At 42.2% G+C, this 21,929-nt stretch overlaps 2 protein-coding genes across 2 annotated transcripts in view; both read right to left on the bottom strand.

The window, feature by feature from the left end:
* Window positions 1–3,788: 3,788 nt before the first annotated feature.
* Window positions 3,789–13,291, bottom strand: LOC139927823 (F-box only protein 44-like). Its single transcript, XM_071920110.2, has 6 exons — window positions 12,821–13,291; window positions 8,642–8,701; window positions 7,850–7,976; window positions 6,963–7,055; window positions 6,739–6,877; window positions 3,789–4,188 (listed from the first exon to the last, which is right to left on the bottom strand). Exons 1-6 carry the CDS (start codon window positions 13,182–13,184, stop codon window positions 4,054–4,056), a joined length of 918 nt encoding a protein of 305 aa, XP_071776211.2. The 5' UTR covers window positions 13,185–13,291; the 3' UTR covers window positions 3,789–4,053.
* A 5,395-nt stretch (window positions 13,292–18,686) lies between these two features.
* Window positions 18,687–21,929, bottom strand: part of LOC139927819 (integrin alpha-5-like) — a 47,915-nt gene continuing 44,672 nt past the window's right edge. The window contains exons 27-30 of the mRNA XM_071920107.2: window positions 21,407–21,520; window positions 20,646–20,747; window positions 20,269–20,391; window positions 18,687–19,505 (exon numbers count right to left, since the gene is read on the bottom strand). Coding sequence (XP_071776208.2) covers window positions 19,422–19,505; window positions 20,269–20,391; window positions 20,646–20,747; window positions 21,407–21,520 — 423 coding nt within the window. The 3' untranslated portion in view covers window positions 18,687–19,421. The remainder of the gene's footprint in view (window positions 19,506–20,268; window positions 20,392–20,645; window positions 20,748–21,406; window positions 21,521–21,929) is intronic.

The raw sequence follows: 21,929 nt of genomic DNA, 5'->3' as shown, positions 1-21,929 counted from the left end.
ATTTCCCCATTTTGAGCAGATATGGAGGGAGACTAAGCAAGCATAGACAAATTTTGCTTTTATTAGACAGCGCAAAGTCATGAGAGACAGAAATCCAAGATATTTTTATGCTTATATCGAATAGAGAAGTTGAGATGTAAGGTGGGCTTTTTTTTAAAGATTATTTTTTAGCATTTTGCCTTCATTAGATAGTTTTACAGTGAAGAGAGCCAGGAAAGATTGGGGAGAGAGAGGGATGACATGCGACAACGGTCCTGGCCCGGACTGGAACCCACAGTGTTTCAGTTACATGGCATGTACCTTAGCCAACTGAGGCATCAGGACACCCCAGTAACTTTTAATGTCTTTAAACATCATTGGTTCTGCTGTAGAACTTTTTTTTTTTTAATTGTGTGCAGTATCAATGCAGGATGGATGCATGATATGTGCATGGAAGAGGACTTCTACAATGGCTGTAACTATAAACAGTCATTCTCCTTGGTTAGGAGAGTGTAGTTCATGTGAACTCTCTCTCTTTCTCTCTTTCTCACTCTTTCTTCTCTGCTCCCTAATCGTCACATCTTGGCAACTTGGCGATCCTGGGAAACGCAGACTTTCCCTGTTATTTTGACCACTTTGTTGGGTTGCTCACTCGTGTGCATTGACAAACTAAGAGAATTAAATATAAAAATATAGTCTGTCATGACAAAAAATTAGTTAGGAATATATGGAATGTGTTTGATATCCATTCCAGAACTGATTTAATTCTGGTCATTTAATATTTCCCACTGTCTTTAACACAACAAACTATCACTTATCAGACTCCAGTGAAGGAATTATTCTCAAAGCCCTAAAATGGACTTGATACTAACTATTGAGTGTTGTTCATATAAAACTGGAGAAGATATCAGCACCAACCAATCCAACAATATGTCATGGAAATGCCACAAAAATCAAAACAAATCATGATTGCTTGTGGAGAGGTGTGAATTTTTTATGTGACTGGAAATTCTTTGTGGCTCAGATTGGTGTAAAATGGCAATAAGTAATCTCTAATATTTATCGACCTCTATTGGCGACTAGTAGCCATTGCAACAACATTGATAAAACTAATCGGGGCGCCCCGGTGGTTCACCGAGTACAGCGCGTACCATAAGCCTCAGTCCTTCCCGCAGCGACCCGGGTTCGAATCCGGCCTGCGGTCATTTGCTGCATGTCCTCCCCTCTCTCTCTCCCATGCCTTCCTGTCTCTCTCTCACTAACTCTGTCGAATAAAGCATAAAAAAAAAAAAAAAAAGGCCAAAAATAAATCTTTCAAAAAAACAAAAAACGAATCACCTTCTACAGACATCTCTGGCACTTGAATTAAGGTGGACTCAAGCAGAAATCTGCTCAGCAGGAGCTGAAACAGCGACAGAGGGCCGAGGTGACTAAGCTAATCACTGGTTTATATTCACTTTTCAAGTTCGCACACATACACTAACCTAGTTTCCATGTGAAATTATTCCAGTCAAAATGTATTATGCCACATCAGTTCTAACTCATGTATCCTCAACTATTTATATACTGTCTAAACTTCTTTATTTCAAGATCTATGCCTTGAACAAAGTGATAAACAGATGCAGTCACAAGGAGAATGAGTGTCCTGCCTGCCCTTCCTTCCCGTCTTGCCTGGACCAGGACCTGGTACCCCTCTGAAAACATCACTACACACACACACACACACACACACTCACACACACACACACACAGACAGATCACTCCTCCAACTGGTAAACAACCCTACCCAACCCTTGAGAACAAAACCACAATCTTTGTTTCTTACACAGTGGGTACCTATGTGGTGCCTTGACCTTCCCTTAGTAGACTGAAATACACTGTAAATAATTGTTTTAATGTGCTGCTCTGTGAAGCAGACAAGCACAACCAAAAATATCACTTTGCTTCTGATGTTTTACTGAGTGAACATCCTGAATCTGTACTCTGATTGAATGTACCAGAGAGTATTATTATAAGCCATATGACTGTTAACACAAAGCATTGTGGGGAAAGTGTGTGAATATGACCGACAAAAGGAAGAAAAGTTGCATCCCTCCTGCTAACACATGTCACTGACATTTCTTCAACCTGATTTTTTTAACCTTTATTTAACGGTTTTCAGCACTGTTCCACTTCACATTCACAGTTACACATGTTCACACTTGGAAGTTTCCCAGGACAAACACAGTCATCAACTGTTAGCATGTAAGTGCCTTGCCCAAGGGCACTACAGTGGTAATTGTTGAGGGAGGGGAGAGCATTACCCATGTTCTCAGCTGGTCAGTCAACCACTAGGCTACAGCTTCCCATTGTAGGTGTCATTTTGAATTCTCCCCACTTTAAAATAAACAACGCCCTTAATATGTCAGTGTTTATGGTGCTCACATTGAAAACTACCTTGTGAAAGACATTGTATACAATGCCACATGGCCTTGTACATGACTTAATATTAAATTTTATTGTTACAATTAGAAGTTTTCCAATCTAAACTACATATTTATGTCTGACGGCTTCTAGCTGTTATTGTCTGATATGTCATTCCAATTTGCTTGAATTGATTTTAGTAAAGATTGTGATTTGTAAATATTTGTATTGTTTATTTCTGATAATGTCCACTGTTTCTAATATGATCCATATACTGTAGTAAAACAGTAGTTTAGGAAGTCACACAAGCCAACCTCAGTTCTGACCAGCATACACCACACCCAAATCAAATCTATTTTAATACATTTGTCTTGTGTGATCTCCCAGGGTTTGATAAAAGTGGCCGATACCGTTACTGGTAGAAGAAGTCACCAATTGCCAATATTTTGTGCCTGTATTCAGTATCTTTAAATTTGACAATTTTCATGCAAAAAAGCAAGTATTCAGTGTTTCCCCCAGAATTTTATTGTCAGGGTGGAAAAACCTCTGAAACGGCATTTAGACCATCATGGGACCCTAAAACTCAAAACCCAGACCCTTGAAACCCAGACTGATTAAATTCACACACACACCCCTATTCAGTGGTAGGGGGAATACTGGGATACATTAGGCCTTTAAATTAAGAATTCATTTACAAAAAACATAAGGTATGTTGACACACTGTCACAATTTATGACAGCAAGAGGGAGAAATCAGAGCCCACAAAAAATCCCATGTCCTACTTGTAATTACCACTAGGAGGCAGATGTGAACGTCAGCAGCTCATAATTACCGTAAATCCAACATGATGCGAACACGGCATCAGTGTTAGAATTTGAAACTGTGCAGAGGAGAGAATTTATGGAGGTTTAAAAAACAGTGTGATCCAAATACATTTTTAATTTGGCCACATTGGCTGACATGGTCCTCCTGCAGTCACTACAGAATATTTCTCTAGGGTTGAGGTTAGAGGAACTCTGTGTTTGATAAACTCTTTCAAGAAAGACCACTTGGCAGTAATTTGATACTATGATTATTTGGTAATTACATAGTCTGCGTTCAGTGCTAGCATCATGTTATTTCAATCTAAATTTATCTGGGATTGAAATCACATCCATTGTCTCAACTCTCCAACCATCTGATATGTTTGCATTGATAATGAAACCCAATCCATCGCTGAGGTCGGTTCACATAAATGAAGACAGAGGTCAGAAACACAATTAAACACCAACTTCTGTGTAAACTGAGCATGGTAGCAACTCAAGAATCTTGAGATTTAGGGTTATCACATTTATCAAATGATTAGATTACTAACTGAAGACTTGATAAAACAGGCTTAATCGATCATTTGATGAGTTAATCATTTATTTGGTCATTGTAATTCTCATTTGCATGATAAACCGCTTGATTGCTTACAATAGGATAGGAGCCCCGCCCACCAAACAAAACAGTTTATGTAACATGTTAGCAAAGCCAAGGTGCCACCATGGCGGTGTTTTGCTGTGTTTTACACAGGCAAAGCATGTCACTTTACTCAAAAACACTGCAACTAAACTTCGTCACTTTCAGTATTCCCTCTCCTTCCTTCCTTCCTTCCTTCCTTCATTCTCCTCTCCCTCCCTCTCCTCTTGCTCAGACCTCTACAGCAACAGAGCTCCCAGTGACTCGGACTCCATACCATCCAGCCCAGTACTTGGTGTCTTGTCCTCCATGTTCAAAGGAGACGAATCGCAGCCCGGGACCGTAGTCTGAGAACGTATGGCTCACCTGGAGTTCAAACATAGAGAATACCACCGAGACAATGGAATGTGGGCGCTTGTGTATCTGTGTGTGTTTAGGTGTGCTGTTTTCTTGATCTTCTGTCCTTATGAGGAACAAATGTCCTCACAAGGATAGAAAGATGAGGAAAATCCTCCAAAGAGGACGTTTTGTCGGTCCTGACTTCCTCAAGGGGTTAGTTAAGGGTTAGGACATGAGGTTTCCAAACTTTTTCATGTGAAGGACCCCATAGATGACAGATCGCCATCTGATAAAGGTTTTGCAACAGGGACCCCCATGTGCTGTCTGTCTGTACTGTAAGTGGAGAGATAACAGTGGAGAGAGTGAAACCTCTGATCAAAATAGTTGTTCTTCAACATTATCTACTGCTAACTTCTAGTGAATTTAAATCAACTGAAACTGAATTTGTCATTATGTTGCTTGGGACCTCCTGAAAACCTCTAAGAGCCCCACTTTGGGAACCACTGGCTTAGGGTTAAGGTTAGAATCAGGATTACCATAGTTTAGGCAAGGGTTAAAGTTAAGGGCAGTTAAAGCTGCACTAGGCAGTATTTTAATGCAAAAATCCACTTGTCTTATCAGGCTAAATCATAAAGTGGGGCTGCAACAGAGAGGAGCGTCCCATCCCCACTAATTGAGATGCTGTAGATGATGCTTTACCCAAATGAAATTCTGATGTTGGGTATGGACACTTCTCTGCCCACAGGAAGTGATGAATCAAAACTTAAGCTACCGCCTGCCCCCTTGATCCTATCCCTTCTACGCTTCTCCAAACCATCTCCACCGACATCACTCCCTTCCTCACTGCCCTTATCAATTCCTCCCTGTCCTCAGGTCGTGTTCCGGCTGCTCTAAAGACTGCCAGAGTCAAGCCTCTTCTTAAGAAACCCTCCCTTGGCCCTGCTGCTACCCAGAACTACAGACCTGTATCTCTTCTCTCCTTTCTATCCAAAACCCTTGAGCGAGCAGTTTCCAACCAACTCTCTCTCTATCTCTCCCAGAATGACCTCCTGGACCCTCTTCAATCCGGTTTCAAGGCTTCTCACTCTACTGAGACAGCTCTCCTTGCTGTCACAGAGGCCCTGCACACTGCCAGGGCTTCATCCCTCTCCTCTGTCCTTGTCCTCCTTGACTTGTCTGCTGCTTTTGATACAGTTGACCACCAAATCCTTCTCTCCATCCTATCTGAACTGGGAATCACTGGATCTGCACACTCCTTGTTCGCATTCTATCTGTCTAACCGCTCATACCAGGTCTCATGGAGGGGATCTCTGTCCAGAACCTGCACACTTAGCACCGGTGTCCCTCAGGGCTCAGTCCTGGGGCCTATGCTATTCTCTCTGTATACAAAATCCCTCGGCCACGTGATCTCCTCTCATGGCTTCTTCTATCACTGTTATGCTGACGACACTCAACTCTACCTCTCCTTCCCCCCCCTCAGATACACAAATGGATGGGTGCATCTCCACATGTCTCAACGACATCAGTGCTTGGATGTCTGTGCACCACCTCAAGCTCAATCTTGACAAGACGGAGCTACTCTTTCTCCCAGGGAAAGATTGCCCTCTCACAGACCTCTCCATCTCCATGGACAACACCACTGTGTTGCCCTCTCAGACTGCCAAGAACCTAGGGGTGATCCTGGACAACCAGCTGTCCTGCTCTGCCTACATTGCAGCGACAACCCGCTCCTGTAGGTTCTCCCTCTATAACATCCGCAAAATTTGCCCCTTCCTTAGGAGGGAAGTGGCACAACTCCTGGTCCAGGCACTTGTCATCTCCCGCCTGGACTACTGCAACGTTCTTCTGGCCAGGCTACCTGCCTCTGCCATCAGACCTTTACAGCGCATTCATAACACTGCAGCCCGTCTGGTGTTCAACCAACCAAAATTATCTCACGTCACTCCCCTCTTCCGGTCCCTTCACTGGCTTCCCATCTCTGCACGCATCAAATTCAAGACACTGGTACTCGCCTACAGGGCAGTACATCAGACTGCCCCTCCCTATCTGTAATCTATGGTCAGGTTCCAAACCTCACCTCGTTCCCTCCGCTCCTCCACCCTCGCAGGTCACCTCGCCCCTCACTCGCTACATGGGCTCAGAAGTCACTCATCCCGGTCGCGACTCTTCTCATCCCTGGCGCCACAATGGTGGTACGAGCTCCCCCCTTCTGTCAGAACAGCCGAATCACTGCCCATCTTTCAGCGGAGACTAAAGACACATCTCTTCAGGTTACACCTGGACCCTTCTTGAACTAACCTATCTTCTTACCCTTCTTTAAAAAAAAAAAAATTAAACGAATGCTACTTATTTCTATTAAAAGGCTTAGCTGATGAAGACTGTGATGCACAGTCAGTTTCACTACTGTTGACAAAATGCACTTATTGTATTCTGGGTACTGAAGTTCAGATTTTTCAAACAGTTACCTCTCGATGCCAACATGTGAAGTTGCCTAGTGCAGCTTTAAGGGTTAGGGATTAGGGAATGAATGTAGTCAATGGAAGGGACAGGGTCTCATAAGTTTCTTTCTCTGTGTACCTGTTTCCATGAGCAGTCATCATAGGCAGGGTCAAGAGTCACCGGGTCTGGTTTAAACTCCTGCAGTACTTCTTGATTCTCATCCAGCAGACTCACAGTCAGTTGGTAGGTGCAGCCACAGTCTGTCCTCCCACAGTACCTGCAGGATGAGTTAGCAGTGAATTGGTGACAACAGTAAAGTAGACGCATGCATGTCGGCCTCTCTGTCTCTGTCTCTGTCTCACCAGTCCTCCACAGTGATGTTAGGCTGAGCGTCCAGCTGGTCGGGAGAGTAGCCCTCCACTAACAAGTCGATCACCTGTCTCTTCAGACACAGCCTAGGACAGACAGAGAAGGGTTCAGATAAGACGAAAAACACCAGCACGTCTGTTATGCTATGTGTGTGGAAATCAAAAGCTGCAGACGCAGTTCAATCATCCAGGTCTTCAGTTCATCAGGGCAAAAAGAAAGAAATTAATTAAAAAGAGCTATTTTGACTTCCACACACTTGTCCTGACTTAACCTAACCTAACTTAAAGCTGAGCCTCACTGCACGCTCTTTCCACTAGTGGTTTTATTTTCCATATTTTTCAAGATAAGATTCAATTTTACTATTTTCCATAGGGAAATAGTCTCATTGCAGCAGAAAAGTAACAATAGGATACAGCAAAGAATATCAATAAGAATAGAGCAAGTGGGTGGTATTACACATAAAGCAACCAACAAGAACATGTGTCAAGAACATATTAAGTAGAAATGTATGAAAATATGAAAAAAATATGAGTTGCAGCATTATGAAGGTGTGCAAAATAACAGCAGTAACAGAATGAAACAAAGGAAATGAATGAAAATGTGTACAATGTGAAAATATACCAAAAAATAAGAGAACTTATACAAATATTGAGATATGTGCAGCATATACAAATTAGAGATAATATAGGAATATATAGAAAACTATGTGATTTTACAGCTTATAAACTGTACATAATATGCCAAAATGTTCCTTAAACAGATCTACAGAGGGCCAATACATATGTTCAGAAAGTGTCTTAGCATGTTGAGCAGTAGAATTTCATTCAAATACACTCATGATACATAACCATACATACACTAACACACATTGCACACTCACACGAAGGAGGTGACAAAGTATTTGGTCACTCTGTCGTTCCAGAAGTCGTGGCCACAGTCTCCTGGCAATTCCTCCACCTTCCAATGGTCCCCGCTGTTCTCCGTCAGCTCCCAGAATTCAAACTGCTCTGGGAGGGAAATGCACCGTTTCATGCTTCTAATACCAGTTTTGTACTTTCTACCATATACACTATCAGGGCTGTAGTCAAGACCACCTGAATCAAGTCCAAGTCAATTCCAAGAACAGGTCCAAAGGGGGTTGAGACCAAGTCAAGCAAATCGAGTCCTCTTCAAGACCAAAACAGGCAACAAACAGTGTAAATGTCTTTCCAAATGTAAAAATAATGTTTCTTAATGATGAACAGAGAGGTAGATCTATCTGCAGGAGCTCTGTACTAAACCCTTCAACATCCAACTAATCATTACACAGGATTTTGACTAATCAATGCATAGAAGTTTAAGGACCTGGACCACAGGTAAAATTTCTTAAATTGTTGGTAGTTCTGGGGAGAAAACTAATGAAAGTGGACCAGATGGAGAAAAACATATCTTTGAAAATGTTTAGATAGGCAAGAAAAGATCAAAAAAGTGCTTTCAACACCAGACTCAAGACTGGACTGAAGTACTATACTGTACCTGCTGCCCAAAGTAAAACATTATTCTGCAATAACTTTCAATAGTGAATTTGGAAAACCCTTCGGTTATAGTTGAGGAGGTGTGTGGGAAGGTTTTTTAACAGACTCAGTCAATGTAGTGACACTGTAGGACATCTAATTAAAAAAAGACGTCTTACCTTCCCCACTGGGATTCTTCAATAGATTTCTGGTTATAGGTGATTCAGAGGACGCAGAGCCTGCATAGGAGATGAACATAGACTAGGATCAATACTTCCCTCTTACACAGTTTATATCAGGCTATGCCACCGTAGTGCACAGAGGGGGGAACCCTAACCACCCCCTCCATTCAGGCATTGGTTCATTCCACATTGCATCCTCTAGTCCAAGGGCATGCTACCATATTCCTGATATTTCAGTCTCACACAGACACACATGCACACACACAGATCTTCTAGCAGTGAATGTCAGCGACTGCTGTGGACCAGCCCGGTTACCTTGTTGAAAGACCTCCTGGGTCCTTTTCAGCAGGAGTCTCTGTCTTTGGCTCTGAATGGTTTCACAGGCCACCAGAATAGTAATGTTTATACTGACACCACCAGCGAACTTTGAATATTTTTCATTCTAATGTCACTGGAGATGAAGAGCACTGTTGTAAAGTAGGATTACACTGATATATCGGTTTGCCAATATATCGGGCCAATATTTGCCTTTCAGTAAATATTGGATATCAGACAGTCATGTGGTCCACTGCCGGTATGATGGAGGTTCCTCCCTGACCACAGCTGCAGTGAACGGTCATTCTCCTTGGTTAGGAGAGTGTAGTTCATGTGAACACTCTCTTTCTCACACACACACAATTTTCACATCACTTTTACCATCAGATATTGACACAGCTTCCGTGTTCTCTGCTCCCTAATCGTCACATCTTGGTGACTTGGGGATTCTGGGAAACGCAGACTTTCCCTGTTATTTTGACCACTTTGTTGGGTCGCTCGCTCGTGTGCGGCTCATAATTCCAATATCTCTGACAAAACTTGAAGGCAGCAGGAGACTGAGGCCCTTTATGAGTTGGAAGGATACTGGCAGTAACATGTCTCACCAGAAGAGGGTGGTAGAGACTCGTGTGTCAGAATATTGTGGCCTACAGTACGGTGGCCCTGAGGGTCAAAACACCACATTTCACAAAACACAACGACATTTCACAAAACACAACAACATTTCACAAAACACAACAACATTTCAAAACACAAATTAACATTTCATAAAACAAATTAACATTTCACAAAACACAACAACATTTCACAAAACACAACATTTCACAAAACACATTTCAAAAAACAAATTAACATTTCACAAAACACAACATTTCAAAAAACAAATTAACATTTCACAAAACACAACAACATTTCACAAAACACAACATTTCACAAAACAAATTAACATTTCACAAATCACAACATTTCACAAAACACGACATTTCACAAAACACAACATTTCACAAAACGAATTAACATTTCACAAAACACAACATTTCACAAAACGAATTAACATTTCACAAAACACAACGGCAAAAGAGAAAACATTTCAACATTTCACAGAAAACAGAAAAGGTAGGTCCTTTCTTTGTTGTTACTGATTGGATGTATTCGTTGTCACTCAAGGTAACAGGAAGTGGGACCAGAGCAATGGCTCTGACAGATGCGTTCCGCTGGTTCAAATCAACAGAAAATAACGTTTCCGGTGTTTAGCCTTCAAAATAAAAGCGCAATATTTTAAACATGTATAAATACTGTTTTAAACCAATTACTTTGTATTTAATCATCAAATTCAATAAGTGAACACCCATATTAATGTTTGATGTCAAAATAATAATGAAAAATGCTATAATATGTGCCATTTTTAACTATAAACGCTGCATATATTACACTTTCTGACATTTTTGACTAAATTGGACACTGTACAGTTTACCTTTTAGTGTAACTGCACAAGTTCTATGTCAAAACACTCCTGCAGACCTGAACTTTCACACAAACTAATATTTAGGCCCAAATGGTTTAAGAAAAGTCATGACAGGCCCTCAAAGTCAGCCATACTCTAACACTGTGACATTTGTAGAAAAAAGTATCTAAGACACACATTTGAAACACACACAATAGTCTCAAGTCTTTTTACAGTTTTTAATTTTACTGGTTTCAATGGCAGGTGTGACTGAAAAAAAGAAATGGGACAAATTAGATATAAATACATAAATAATAAATACACAGCTTGAACCTAAATGATAGTGTGTAGAGAAAGTACAGGTCTACAGGAGTGTTTTGACATAGAACTTGTGCAGTTACAATGAAAGATAAACTGTACAGTGTCCAACTTAGTCAGAAAATGTCACAGTTTTACAGTATGGCTGACTTTGAGGGCCTGTCATGACTTTTCTTAAACCATTTGGGCCTAAATATTAGTGTGTGTGTGAAAGTTCAGGTCTGCAGGAGTGTTTTGACATAGAACTTGTGCAGTTACAATGTAAGGTAAACTGTACAGTGTCCACTTTATTCTACAAATGTCACATTATTACAGTATGGCTGACTTTGTGGGCCTGTCATGACTTTTCTTTAACAGCTTGGGCCTAAATGTTGGTGTGTAGTGAAAGTACACATCTGCAGGAGTGTTTTGACATAGAACTTGTGCAGTTACTCTAAACTGTACAGTGTTCAGTCAGAAATATCAAAAAGTGTAATACATGCAGCATTTATAGTTAACAATAGCACATAATATGGCATTTTTCATTATTATTTTGGCATGAAACATTAATATGGGTGTTCACTTTTTGAATTTGATGATTAAATACAAAGTAATTGGTTTAAAACAGTATTTATACATGTTTAAAATATTGCGCTTTTATTTTGAAGGCTAAACACCGGAAACGTTATTTTCTGTTAATTTGAACCAGCGGAACGCATCTGTCAGAGCCATTGCTCTGGTCCCACTTCCTGTTACCTTGAGTGACAACGAATACATCCAATCAGTAACAACAAAGAAAGGACCTACCTTTTCCGTTTTCTGTGAAATGTTGAAATGTTTTCTCTTTTGCCGTTGTGTTTTGTGAAATGTTAATTTGTTTTGTGAAATGTTGTTGTGTTTTGGAAATGTTGTTGTGTTTTGTGAAATGTTGTGTTTTGTGAAATGTTAATTTGTTTTGTGAAATGTTAATTTGTTTTGTGAAATGTTGTTGTGTTTTGTGAAATGTTGTGTTTTGTGAAATGTTAATTTGTTTTGTGAAATGTTGTGTTTTGTGAAATGTTAATTTGTTTTGTGAAATGTTAATTTGTTTTTTGAAATGTTGTGTTTTGTGAAATGTGTTTTGTGAAATGTTGTGTTTTGTGAAATGTTAATTTGTTTTGTGAAATGTCGTGTTTTGTGAAATGTTCATTTGTTTTGTGAAATGTGTTTTGTGAAATGTTCATTTGTTTTGTGAAATGTGTTTTGTGAAATGTGTTTTGTGAAATGTTAATTTGTTTTGTGAAATGTGTTTTGTGAAATGTTAATTTGTTTTTTGAAATGTTGTGTTTTGTGAAATGTTGTGTTTTGTGAAATGTCGTGTTTTGTGAAATGTTAATTTGTTTTGTGAAATGTGTTTTGTGAAATGTTAATTTGTTTTTTGAAATGTTGTGTTTTGTGAAATGTTGTGTTTTGTGAAATGTTGTTGTGTTTTGTGAAATGTTGTGTTTTGTGAAATGTTAATTTGTTTTGTGAAATGTTAATTTGTTTTGTGAAATGTTATTGTGTTTTGTGAAATGTTGTTGTGTTTTATGAAATGTTGTGTTTTGTGAAATGTGTTTTGGGTTAGCCTAACCCTATACTAACTATTGAGTGTTGTTCATGTAAAACTGGAGAAGATATCAACACCAACCAATCCAACAAATCATGATTGCTTGTGAAAAGGTGTCAGTTTTGTTGACTATGAAAAATCTTTGTGGCTCAGATTGGTGTAAAGTGTTGGATTATTCTGCACTTTCACTCAATACCCATTATGCTATACTGCAGTCAACCAGCAAAGGGGCAATAAGTAATCTCTGATGTTTATCAACTTCAATTGGTAACCAACATTGATAAAACTAATCACCTTCTACAGACATCCAGTGAAGAGGTAAAATATCACCATGCTATGTAGGCTACTGTAACAATAATACTGCTTTGTCATTTGCTTTGTGGGTGGAGAGTTGTTGTTCCAAAACACAGTATGAGCCAGAAAGTGATTTCTGAAAACCTAATCATGGAGTCATTGGTATTGATCAAGAACCCTGTCAACCCCTAAATATATATTATGGTCATTATGTGCTATGGGGCAGGAAAAATCTTACTTGACGGTGATACGGGATCAGCTGTTACACACTCTGCCGGCTTCTGGCGGTCCTGCCGAACCTCCTGCTGGAGCTGGGACAACTGGTGCTGGACCTTCTTCCAGCGCTCCTCCTGGCGTTTCCGCTCCTGTTCCCACCTGGCCTCCCTGTCGGACTGTTGCTGCATCAGGCAACCCAAAAGGCTGGAGAGCTCTGCAACGCTCTGCTCCTCCTTGCATTTTCGTTCCTGTGCCCACCTGGCCTCCCTGTTGGACTGTTGCTGCATCAGGCAACCCAAAAGGCTGGAGAGCTCTGCAACACTCTGCTCCTCCTTGCATTTTCGCTCCTGTGCCCACCTGGCCTCCCTGTCAGACTGTTGCTGCATCAGGCAACGCAAAAGGCTGGAGAGCCCTGCAACGCTCTGCAGTTCTTGGCCTTGACCACCTGTCGCTCCCTGCAGGCCAGGATCATCCAGGCATTCATCTTGTGGACAGTGCATTGTACCTGTCAATAGTGAAGTAGAGGGCAGACTCGGAAGGCAAGTTGAAGGTCCCACAGGTGGACATTTATTTACAGTGCAACCAGGACATCATCGCTGACGTGAACGAACAGCCCACCCCTCCCAAACAGTTATTACCTGCGGCTGGTAAGTGCACTGCAGTAACTGCAGTATTCCTTGTACTGCAGGGCTGGGGATTCACCGGCTTCCTTGTACTGCAGGGCTAGAGATATAACAGGCTTCCTTGTACTGCAGGGCTGGGGATTCACCGGCTTCCTTGTACTACAGGGCTAGAGATATAACAGGCTTCCTTGTACTGCAGGGCTGGGGATTCACCGGCTTCCTTGTACTGCAGGGCTAGAGATATAACAGGCTTCCTTGTACTGCAGGGCTGGGGATTCACCGGCTTCCTTGTACTGCAGGGCTAGAGATATAACAGGCTTCCTTGTACTGCAGGGCTGGGGATTCACCGGCTTCCTTGTACTACAGGGCTGGAGATTCACTGGCTTCCTTGTACTACAGGGCTGGGAATTCACCGGCTTCCTTGTACTACAGGGCTGGGGATTCACCGGCTTCCTTGTACTGAACTAAATAAAGATAAAACTGAAATAATTGTTTTTGGTGCCAAAGAGGAGAGACTTAAAGTCAGTGCTCACCTTGAATCATTCTCACTGAAGACTAAAAACCAAGTCAGAAATCTTGGTGTAGTTATGGAGGTTCCATTCCTCACGGTCATTTTTACAGTGTTCTCTATGTAATTTAGTTTTTAACAATTCCTCATTTTTTTGTTGTCATTTTTAGAATACAAACTTACCTTAAAATTATCTGCTGTTTCCACTAACAATGAAAGCCCAAAGTAGAAAGCATAGGCTCTCTTGTCCTTTTTTCTTCACTTGCACCAATTAGTCAGCAGGTATACCAGCAGGTGTACCTAATAAAGTGGCTGGTGATTGTATGTCTTCTTAATTGGCCCAAACTACACAAAACTTTAGGTTACTTCTCACTATGGGATATGCTCCCTCGCGTATCTTCAGAAGCATTTATTCCACTATGCCAGCCCTGAGTGGCTGGCAGTCATGACGCGTGCATCAGGACCCTCCTCCTATATATAGGGCTGACACTGCGTCACTCGTCATTCAAGAAAGCAAACCTCTTCTCACTTCACCCCAGTAGCAAGAAGGGCGGTCCGGTGAGACATCTCACTCATGTTACTCAGAGAACCAGGGTTACACAAGTAACCTAAAGTTCTCTTTCATAGCGTTCATAGTGTTGTCTCATTATGGGATATGGAGACTCCCGTATAGCCAGACAAGCTTATCTCGAAGACTAACTAATACTCAGGTGTTGGATCACCCCGCCTTCTCCGCTTCACCCTAGAACTACACAGCACGCGTTCCGTTTGCGTATCCGGACTTGTTGCGGCCCAGTTGCAGCACAGCAGTTTAAGGTACACCAGCTCCGTTATTGTTCCGTCTGCGGTCTGACCGTTCTGTTGCGCATGTCTAGGTTTTTATCTATGGGTAAGTGAACACAGATATCTAGTTTTGCTTATTGTTCCATAAGCAACTCAACTCAACTTGTACTGTGAGGAACATTAATGTACCATACAGGATTACTTATGTCACTTTTTTGGAGAGTGTAGGCGTATTGCCGCCAAATAGAAGCTTCTCAGCTATCTGTGGATAACCTCATCTCCAACATTTATTTAAGCGACATTGGTTCATGTATCCTCTATTTTGTTAACTGACATGGTGATAAATGACTACAATAAGCAAAATATTGGCATTTATATACATTTATATGGCTAAAATACGGAACAGACGGATGCGTAGTCCGTCAAGTCTTGTGTATCTCCAGAGTTGCGGCTCCAGTCCAGCTCCATCAGCAGACCCATCAACGTGCTGCATGCGCAGCCAGTGCAGCAGGTTGCATTGAAGTTAATGGCTGCGTATCTGATCTGACCCTTGGGACCCAAAAGGACTGAACAGAAACACAACCAGTGTAGCTATGCCGTCAGAGCCAACGCTCAGAACAGCATGAGCAATAGTAAAACCTTGCAAACGTGAGAGGCGAGGACCAGCTAGCTGCAGCACATACTGTATATCCTAAATAGAGACTCCTCTAAACAGAACCCAGGAGATAGCCAAACCTCTGGTAGAATATGCGTGTAAACCAGCTGGGGCCTGGAGATCCATGCTCGAATAGGTCAGTGTAATAGCCCCCACAATCCAGTGAGAAAGCCTCTGCTTTGTGACAGGCTTATCCTTTCAGGATAAGTCCAAGACACAAACAACTGGTCCCCTTTCCAGTTCTATCCAATTACGCGCGTGAAGTGGGCACCGGGCACAACAGGTGCAGCTCCGGAGAGCTAAACAGTGGAGGTTGGAAAGCAACAAGCTCCACAGGCGAGCATTAGTTGATAACCTTAGGGACAAAAGCTGGGTTAGGCCGTAAGGTAACCTTGCAAATTCCCAGGGGCAAACAGCGACAGCGCATGAATATCACCCACACGCTTTGCCAATGCCAAAGCCAACAATAGAGCCATCTTAAACGACAATGGCTTAATGCAATCCTGCTCAATAGGCTCAAATGGAGGATTCACCAGAGCCTCCAATACAACAGCCAAATCCCACGAAGGGGAAACCAGCCTAGAGACTGGGAGCAGCCTCCGCGCTCCCCTCATGAACCAGCAAACAAGGGGGTGCTGACCCACAGTCTTGCCCCCAAAGCCAACACGGCATGCCGCAATGGTGGCCAAGTATACTTTAATAGTGGAGAAGGCTCTCCGCTTATCGATTAAATCCTGAAGGAAGGCTAAAATCACACCCGCCGAACACTGGAAAGGAATTTCCTGTGCACTAGCACACCATTCCTCAAGGAGAATGAAATATTTCTCCGCCCGCCTGGGACAACAGGTCCCTGCGCAACAGGAGGGGCCAAGGCTGGCCGCAGAGGAGTTGTTTCACCTCCACCAGCCAAGGCATTGAGGGCCAGTGAGGAGCAATCAGGATCAACCACAACCGATCCTCCCTCACCCTGAACAGGGTGGGGGGAATCAAGGCCAACAGGGGAAACCCGTACAGCAGAACGCATGGCCAGGCGCGCGCTAACGCGTCTATTCCCAGTGGTGCATCCCGATCGTGCAAGGAGAAGAAGTGGGCCAACATGGGTCTGGATGTGCTCACACGCTACGCTGACAGACGGGCCGAAAAGCGCACCGGGTCCAGAGACAGCCCCAGAAAAGCCTTGGAGTCAATGAACTCCTTTCCCTGTTCACTGTAAAGCCTAAATCAGCTAGGTGAGCCATCAGAATGTGTGTGTGAGCCATAGCCTCCCACTCTGAGCGCACCAGCACCAGCCAGTCGTCCAGGTAGGTGGCCAGGTGGATCCCCCACTCCCTGAATGGAGTTAAAGCGGTACACATCACAAACACCCTTGGGCTGAGAGACAGCCCGAACAGCAACACCAGGTATTCGTATGCTACGCCCTGAAACACAAATCTCACATATTTCCCGTGTGGAGGATATATCAGGATATGAAAGTATGTGTCCTTCAGGTCAACGGAAGTGAACCTTTTTCAGCACCAGGAAGTACCTCGAGTAAAAGCCGCTGTAGCTCTGCTCGAGTGGCACTTTCATTATCGCCCCTTTTTCCAACAGCGAGGAGATTTCCTCCTGTAGGATGCGGGCCGACTCCCCCTCTGCCCGGGAATAAACCAAACAAACTGAAGTCTGTTACCGCTGGTTATTATCTTCAGTATCCACTCTGACGCTGTGCAGGCCCCCTTAAAGACAGGGGAGAGATGAGCTGAGGCCTGCGCTGAGGCCCGCGCTGAGGCCGGCGCAGCGGCGTAGCGCTGCCCTCCAGCAGCCAAAGCCCATCGGTGCGACCAGACGCTACTGTGCATGCGCAACCTGTTGGTGCTGGGACAGCGTTCCTGGGCCATTTCACCCCTGAGGAAGCGGAAGCTCCCCCTGGGGGCGCTATAAGGGGAGAACACACATTCTTCTGTGTTTTCTCTGTTCTTTGTTTTAAAATATTTAACTGCGCCCTCGGCTGAAAGCCTGGATGCGTCAGTGTATATTTTATTTCCTTTATGGATAGAGTGTGAATGTGAGTGCTTATGAGACGGGGGGGATGGGGGTGCCCTGGGCAGTCGACATGACAAGGGGACTGCCATGGCATAGCTAGGAATTAAGAAAACAAATAATAAAGTAAATATTTGCCAGCTAGCTCTGTGTTATTTTCTCTAGCTAGCTTATAATCAATCTAGTAGGCCTATTTTTTGGTGGTTTTGGTAAGCTACTGATAGCTAGCTTTGAAGTTTAAATGAGGCATCCAGCTTGAGTTGAAGCTAATGTTACAGTGGCAAATAAGTGCCAGCTAGCTAATAGCTATAGGCTTATAATTTAGCTTTAGCTAGCTATCAATAATATATACCTGATGATGTCGTTTGTCAACCAATCTCATAATAGTATTGTTTTTGACTAGTGTGAATCCTAGTGTCCATTGAGAGGGACATCAGCATTGACCACACAAAAGTCATTAATATTTTCAAAAACATTGACTGTATTGACTGTAAGTCAATAGGAGGATATTGCTGTGAATCCAGTCTGATACAGGAAAGTAGAATACATTTTTGGAGACCTTTTTCCTCCTATTTTGCCTGTTTTCCCCAAATACAAACCCATGGAATTTTTCTAAATAAATGGTAAACAGCATTGTCTTATTATTCCTGATGACGATGTGTAGGTGTGTGTGTGTGTGTGTGTGTGTGTGTGTGTGTGTGTTTGTGTTTCTATACTAATATTCACTCCAACCCAATTGGAGGGCTATATCAGCATGCACTTCTGCCTCCCCAAGGTGGGTTAGGGTTGGTGCGAGTGGAGGTGACCCTTTTTAATGTTTTGCCCCTGCCCCTTAGAGAGGGCACGCCACTGCGCATACAGATTTTCATTTCCATCATTATATTGAATTTTATGCAAAACTTATTTTTCGCTGTTTCTCCAACAAAGTTGATCCAATCTAAAAATACTAAAAATAGTATTTAATGTTTATATCTTATTAAATGAACAAAACCTTCAAAACAAAGTCATCTTACCAACTGCCACTTTAGCGGCAGGTCAGACCCTCTGCTCTGGTGAAAATGTATTTTTTAAAGGGTCTTGAAATAATGAGTGAAAAGTTTGCAGAGAAATGGAAAGATTTGTTATGCTGATTTGTTGTGCTGAATTGCAAAAAAAAAATTCCATAAGAAAATCTGTAAATGTATATGATAAAATGTTTTGAAAAACTGGACCCTGAAGATCATGAATGCGAATCCACCTGCTCCATTGCCCACATATCTCATTGATGACTCATTAATGACATTTTAGTTGAGTATACAAAATTAGGATTTATTTTGGGCCACAACACCAATGGGTCATAACACAATGAATACATTACATACATATTGTACAACACACGCAAAACACCTCCCAATATGGGAGAGAGATCATTCAAGTTAAACATTGTATTTTCATCAGGATTTTCCTGCTCCAACAGTACAGTACAACATTCAACAATCAATAGGAAAACATTGTGCCATAAATATTGAGTGGTGTATAGATTATACAAAAGCAGGAAATTCAAGAAATATCTAACACTGGGATTGCAAATGTGGTTCAAAACACTCCTGCATGAATGGAAAAATAGCATTGGTGCTATTCATTTTATTAACTATGTGCAGGTGAATTTGTTTTGCTTTATCTTTCGAGGGTTTGAAGTTGTCATCATTTTCAACATATGGAGTTAGAAGTCAGTTGAACAAATGAACAATTTAACAGGAAAACATTTCTCCACCAGGGCTGAGCTGGTAGGAAGCAAGACATTGAGTTGCTGTTTCTGTAGAAGCTTCAACAGTGCTGCAATTTCACTCGGAATTGCATGGCCCCTGAACTCTTTCCTGCTTTGGCATTGTAGTGCAGCACCAGATATCAAATATTCCAGTGGTACGGCTCCCATAATTGTCCCTTCATAAATGGGTTGCCTGCTTTTCATTAACAAGTTGAGTCATTCATTTGGAAACGGAATGACCTTCCAGTTTTCTGGAACAGCTGCGGGTTAGGCTCCTTCTCCTTGGACCTAGGCTTCGGAGGACGCCTGGGGTTTGAGCTGGGCTTTCTCCATGGTCGTACCATACGGATCTGACCTTTTAAAGAAGCCCATCTGGAGGGAAACACGGGGAGAGGAAGTTCAGAATTAATAAACTGAAAATCAATCTGACACAAAGCCTGTATTCTAAAGGGGGGGTACCTTTAGAAATAAATAATCTAATGTTTTTCATGGGTTTCATGGTTTTTTCATGTTGGTAGATACCCACAGATCTTGTCATTTGTTTTATATTATTGAATGAGTTGTGCTGAAAACATCATATCAACTTGATAAATCAAGCTAAATTAGACTGTTGCCTAAAAACATGAGCATGTGGCCTGGTTAGCTGCTAGCTGGTGGCTAGGTGCACACATGGCTTGTACTTGTGGTTTCATTCAGGGTTAAAAGTCTCTTGTGCCCAAAACAGCCTGTGGCTCTTTAGGTGGGCGAGGGGCACTAGAAAATAAAATACTGTAAATATTCCAAAGCAAAGCATCTCCTTGAAGCATCTTGAATCCTCAAAAACGTACACATTGTAACATTCCATATTGTTTTACTGAACACCGATATGGTCCTTGAGGTTAGATGGCTGGATAGCAACACCACCTAGCAGCCAAAAAGGTTTGTAGCTTGATCCCTGATATCAAAATGCTCCACAGTAATGCCATCTAACCCGTGTAAACATCTACCAACCTGCACCGTGGATGAGCAGCCAGCATTAGGTGAATACTGTCATACAAGGCAACAGGCAGTTGCTTGCAATATGTCATCATGGGTGCATCTGTTCTTAAACTGTGCATATACAGCTTATCTAGGCTTATCGAGCTTATCTTGTTACCTTGTACAGTAGATATATAAGCAGGGCGAGTAATAGCAGCCCAGCTAGGACGGCCAGGATGATGATCCACACTGGAACAGAGAACTGACTGTCCGGCTTGTTCCACATCACAGCTGTCACCACCTGAACAACAGCAAACAACAGCCGTCTTACAACTTTGCATCTTCATACTTTTACCTTACATTGCCCTTCAAATGCAACCTACATTGATTATTGTGGGAAAAAACATGCTAAAGTCCCAATGGCACTGCAATGGTAAAGATCTATGGTACACCCCATAGTGCACTCTAATTGATTCAGTCTGTAACAGCGTTATGAATTATGGATTGTGGCTTTATTTTGCCAGACATTTCAACAAAAGAATCAGCTGCGGTTACCTTTTTGGATCCAGACGGTTTGAGTTTGGGAGTAATGGAATAAGGCATCCTGTCCACTCTGTACTGAACAGAGCACTCCAGGACATACTGCTTGTAGGCCCTCTGAGGTCAAGAAAAAGAGAGTTGGAAAAACATCAAGAGTGTAATTGGATTCGACTGATATGGGCTTTTGAAGGCTGATAAACCAATTTTTGGATTGAAATGCTGAATTGCTGATAAGCAATATTTTGTGCCTATATTTACTATCTTTAAACGTGACAGTTTTCATGCCAAAATATTCCCTAAAATTACAAGTATTCATTGTTTCCCCCAAAATTTTATTCCTGACCGGGTGGAAAATCCCCAGAAACAGCATTTAAACCATGGGACACTAAAACTCTCCACTGAAATCTGAAAAGGATACTAGTACTACTAGTATTACTACTACTATTCCTACTGCTACTCCTGTACTTGTGAGGAATTTGATCAAAATGTCTCATTAGAATCAATTCAGGTTAGGGCTTCCCATAGACAACCAGTGTAGTATTGATGAATATTACAATATGTAATCAATCAATGCCACTATTGTCCCCATGTATCGGCAAAGCAACAGTAATTGTTGTAACTGTTATTTGATGGCGTCCAGAAGAGGGCAGTATGACAAAACAGATTGCCTGACTTTATGTCGGTTCTCTCACACAGGCTTGGGTTTCCTACCAGCATAGCCAGTGTACTGACGGTATACCTACAGTGGAGTGCAGCAGAGCAGCCTGTATTCTCACCTCCATGAAGGTTTCAGCCCACAGCCTGGAGCGTACAGTCAGGATAACACTGGCTCCTTTCTCCAGCTGCCCCACATGACACTGCAGCCGCCAGCACTCCACCGTAGCACAGGACTGTGGATGGACAGGGTCCCAGTCAGACATACAGTACAAATCAAATCTATTTTCTTTTCACTAATGATTGTTGATATAGGCTTAGCAGTCTCACACCAGTATGCTCTATTTCAGTGTCTTCTGCAGGGAACCACAGAAATGGAAGAATTAGATTCCCATACACTCCCACTATTTTAAGACAGACAAAGAAAGGAGCGCCACCTACAGAAACTCAAACTGCATCAACAGAAAATCCAAGGAAAAACGCGTCACAGTACTGGACACACTGTTTGATTGACAGGTGATTTCTCGTATACATTGGGGGCCACATGTGTTTCCAGAAGCAGTACACTATCTCTGATGACAGAATCCCATTTTATGTAATATAAAAAAAATCTTCCCTTTTATTCGGTGCTGATTCAAAAGAAAT

Source organism: Centroberyx gerrardi, chromosome 5 (assembly GCF_048128805.1).
Source record: "Centroberyx gerrardi isolate f3 chromosome 5, fCenGer3.hap1.cur.20231027, whole genome shotgun sequence".
Taxonomy (NCBI): Eukaryota; Metazoa; Chordata; class Actinopteri; order Beryciformes; family Berycidae; genus Centroberyx; species Centroberyx gerrardi.
The sequence above is the reverse complement of the archived record's forward strand: the minus strand, read 5'-3'. Positions and strand labels throughout refer to the sequence as shown.

Bases quoted from the DNA above. Each gene is read 5' to 3' on its own strand.
- LOC139927823 (XM_071920110.2), bottom strand. From the start codon at position 13,184: ATGCAGCAACAGTCTGACAGGGAGGCCAGGTGGGCACAGGAGCGAAAA. The intron at 7,977-8,641 runs GTAAGACGTCTT...TTTCCCTCCCAG, and splicing joins GAAGAATCCCAGTGGGGAAG to AGCAGTTTGAATTCTGGGAG. The intron at 6,878-6,962 runs GTGAGACAGAGA...CTCATCCTGCAG, and splicing joins AACATCACTGTGGAGGACTG to GTACTGTGGGAGGACAGACT.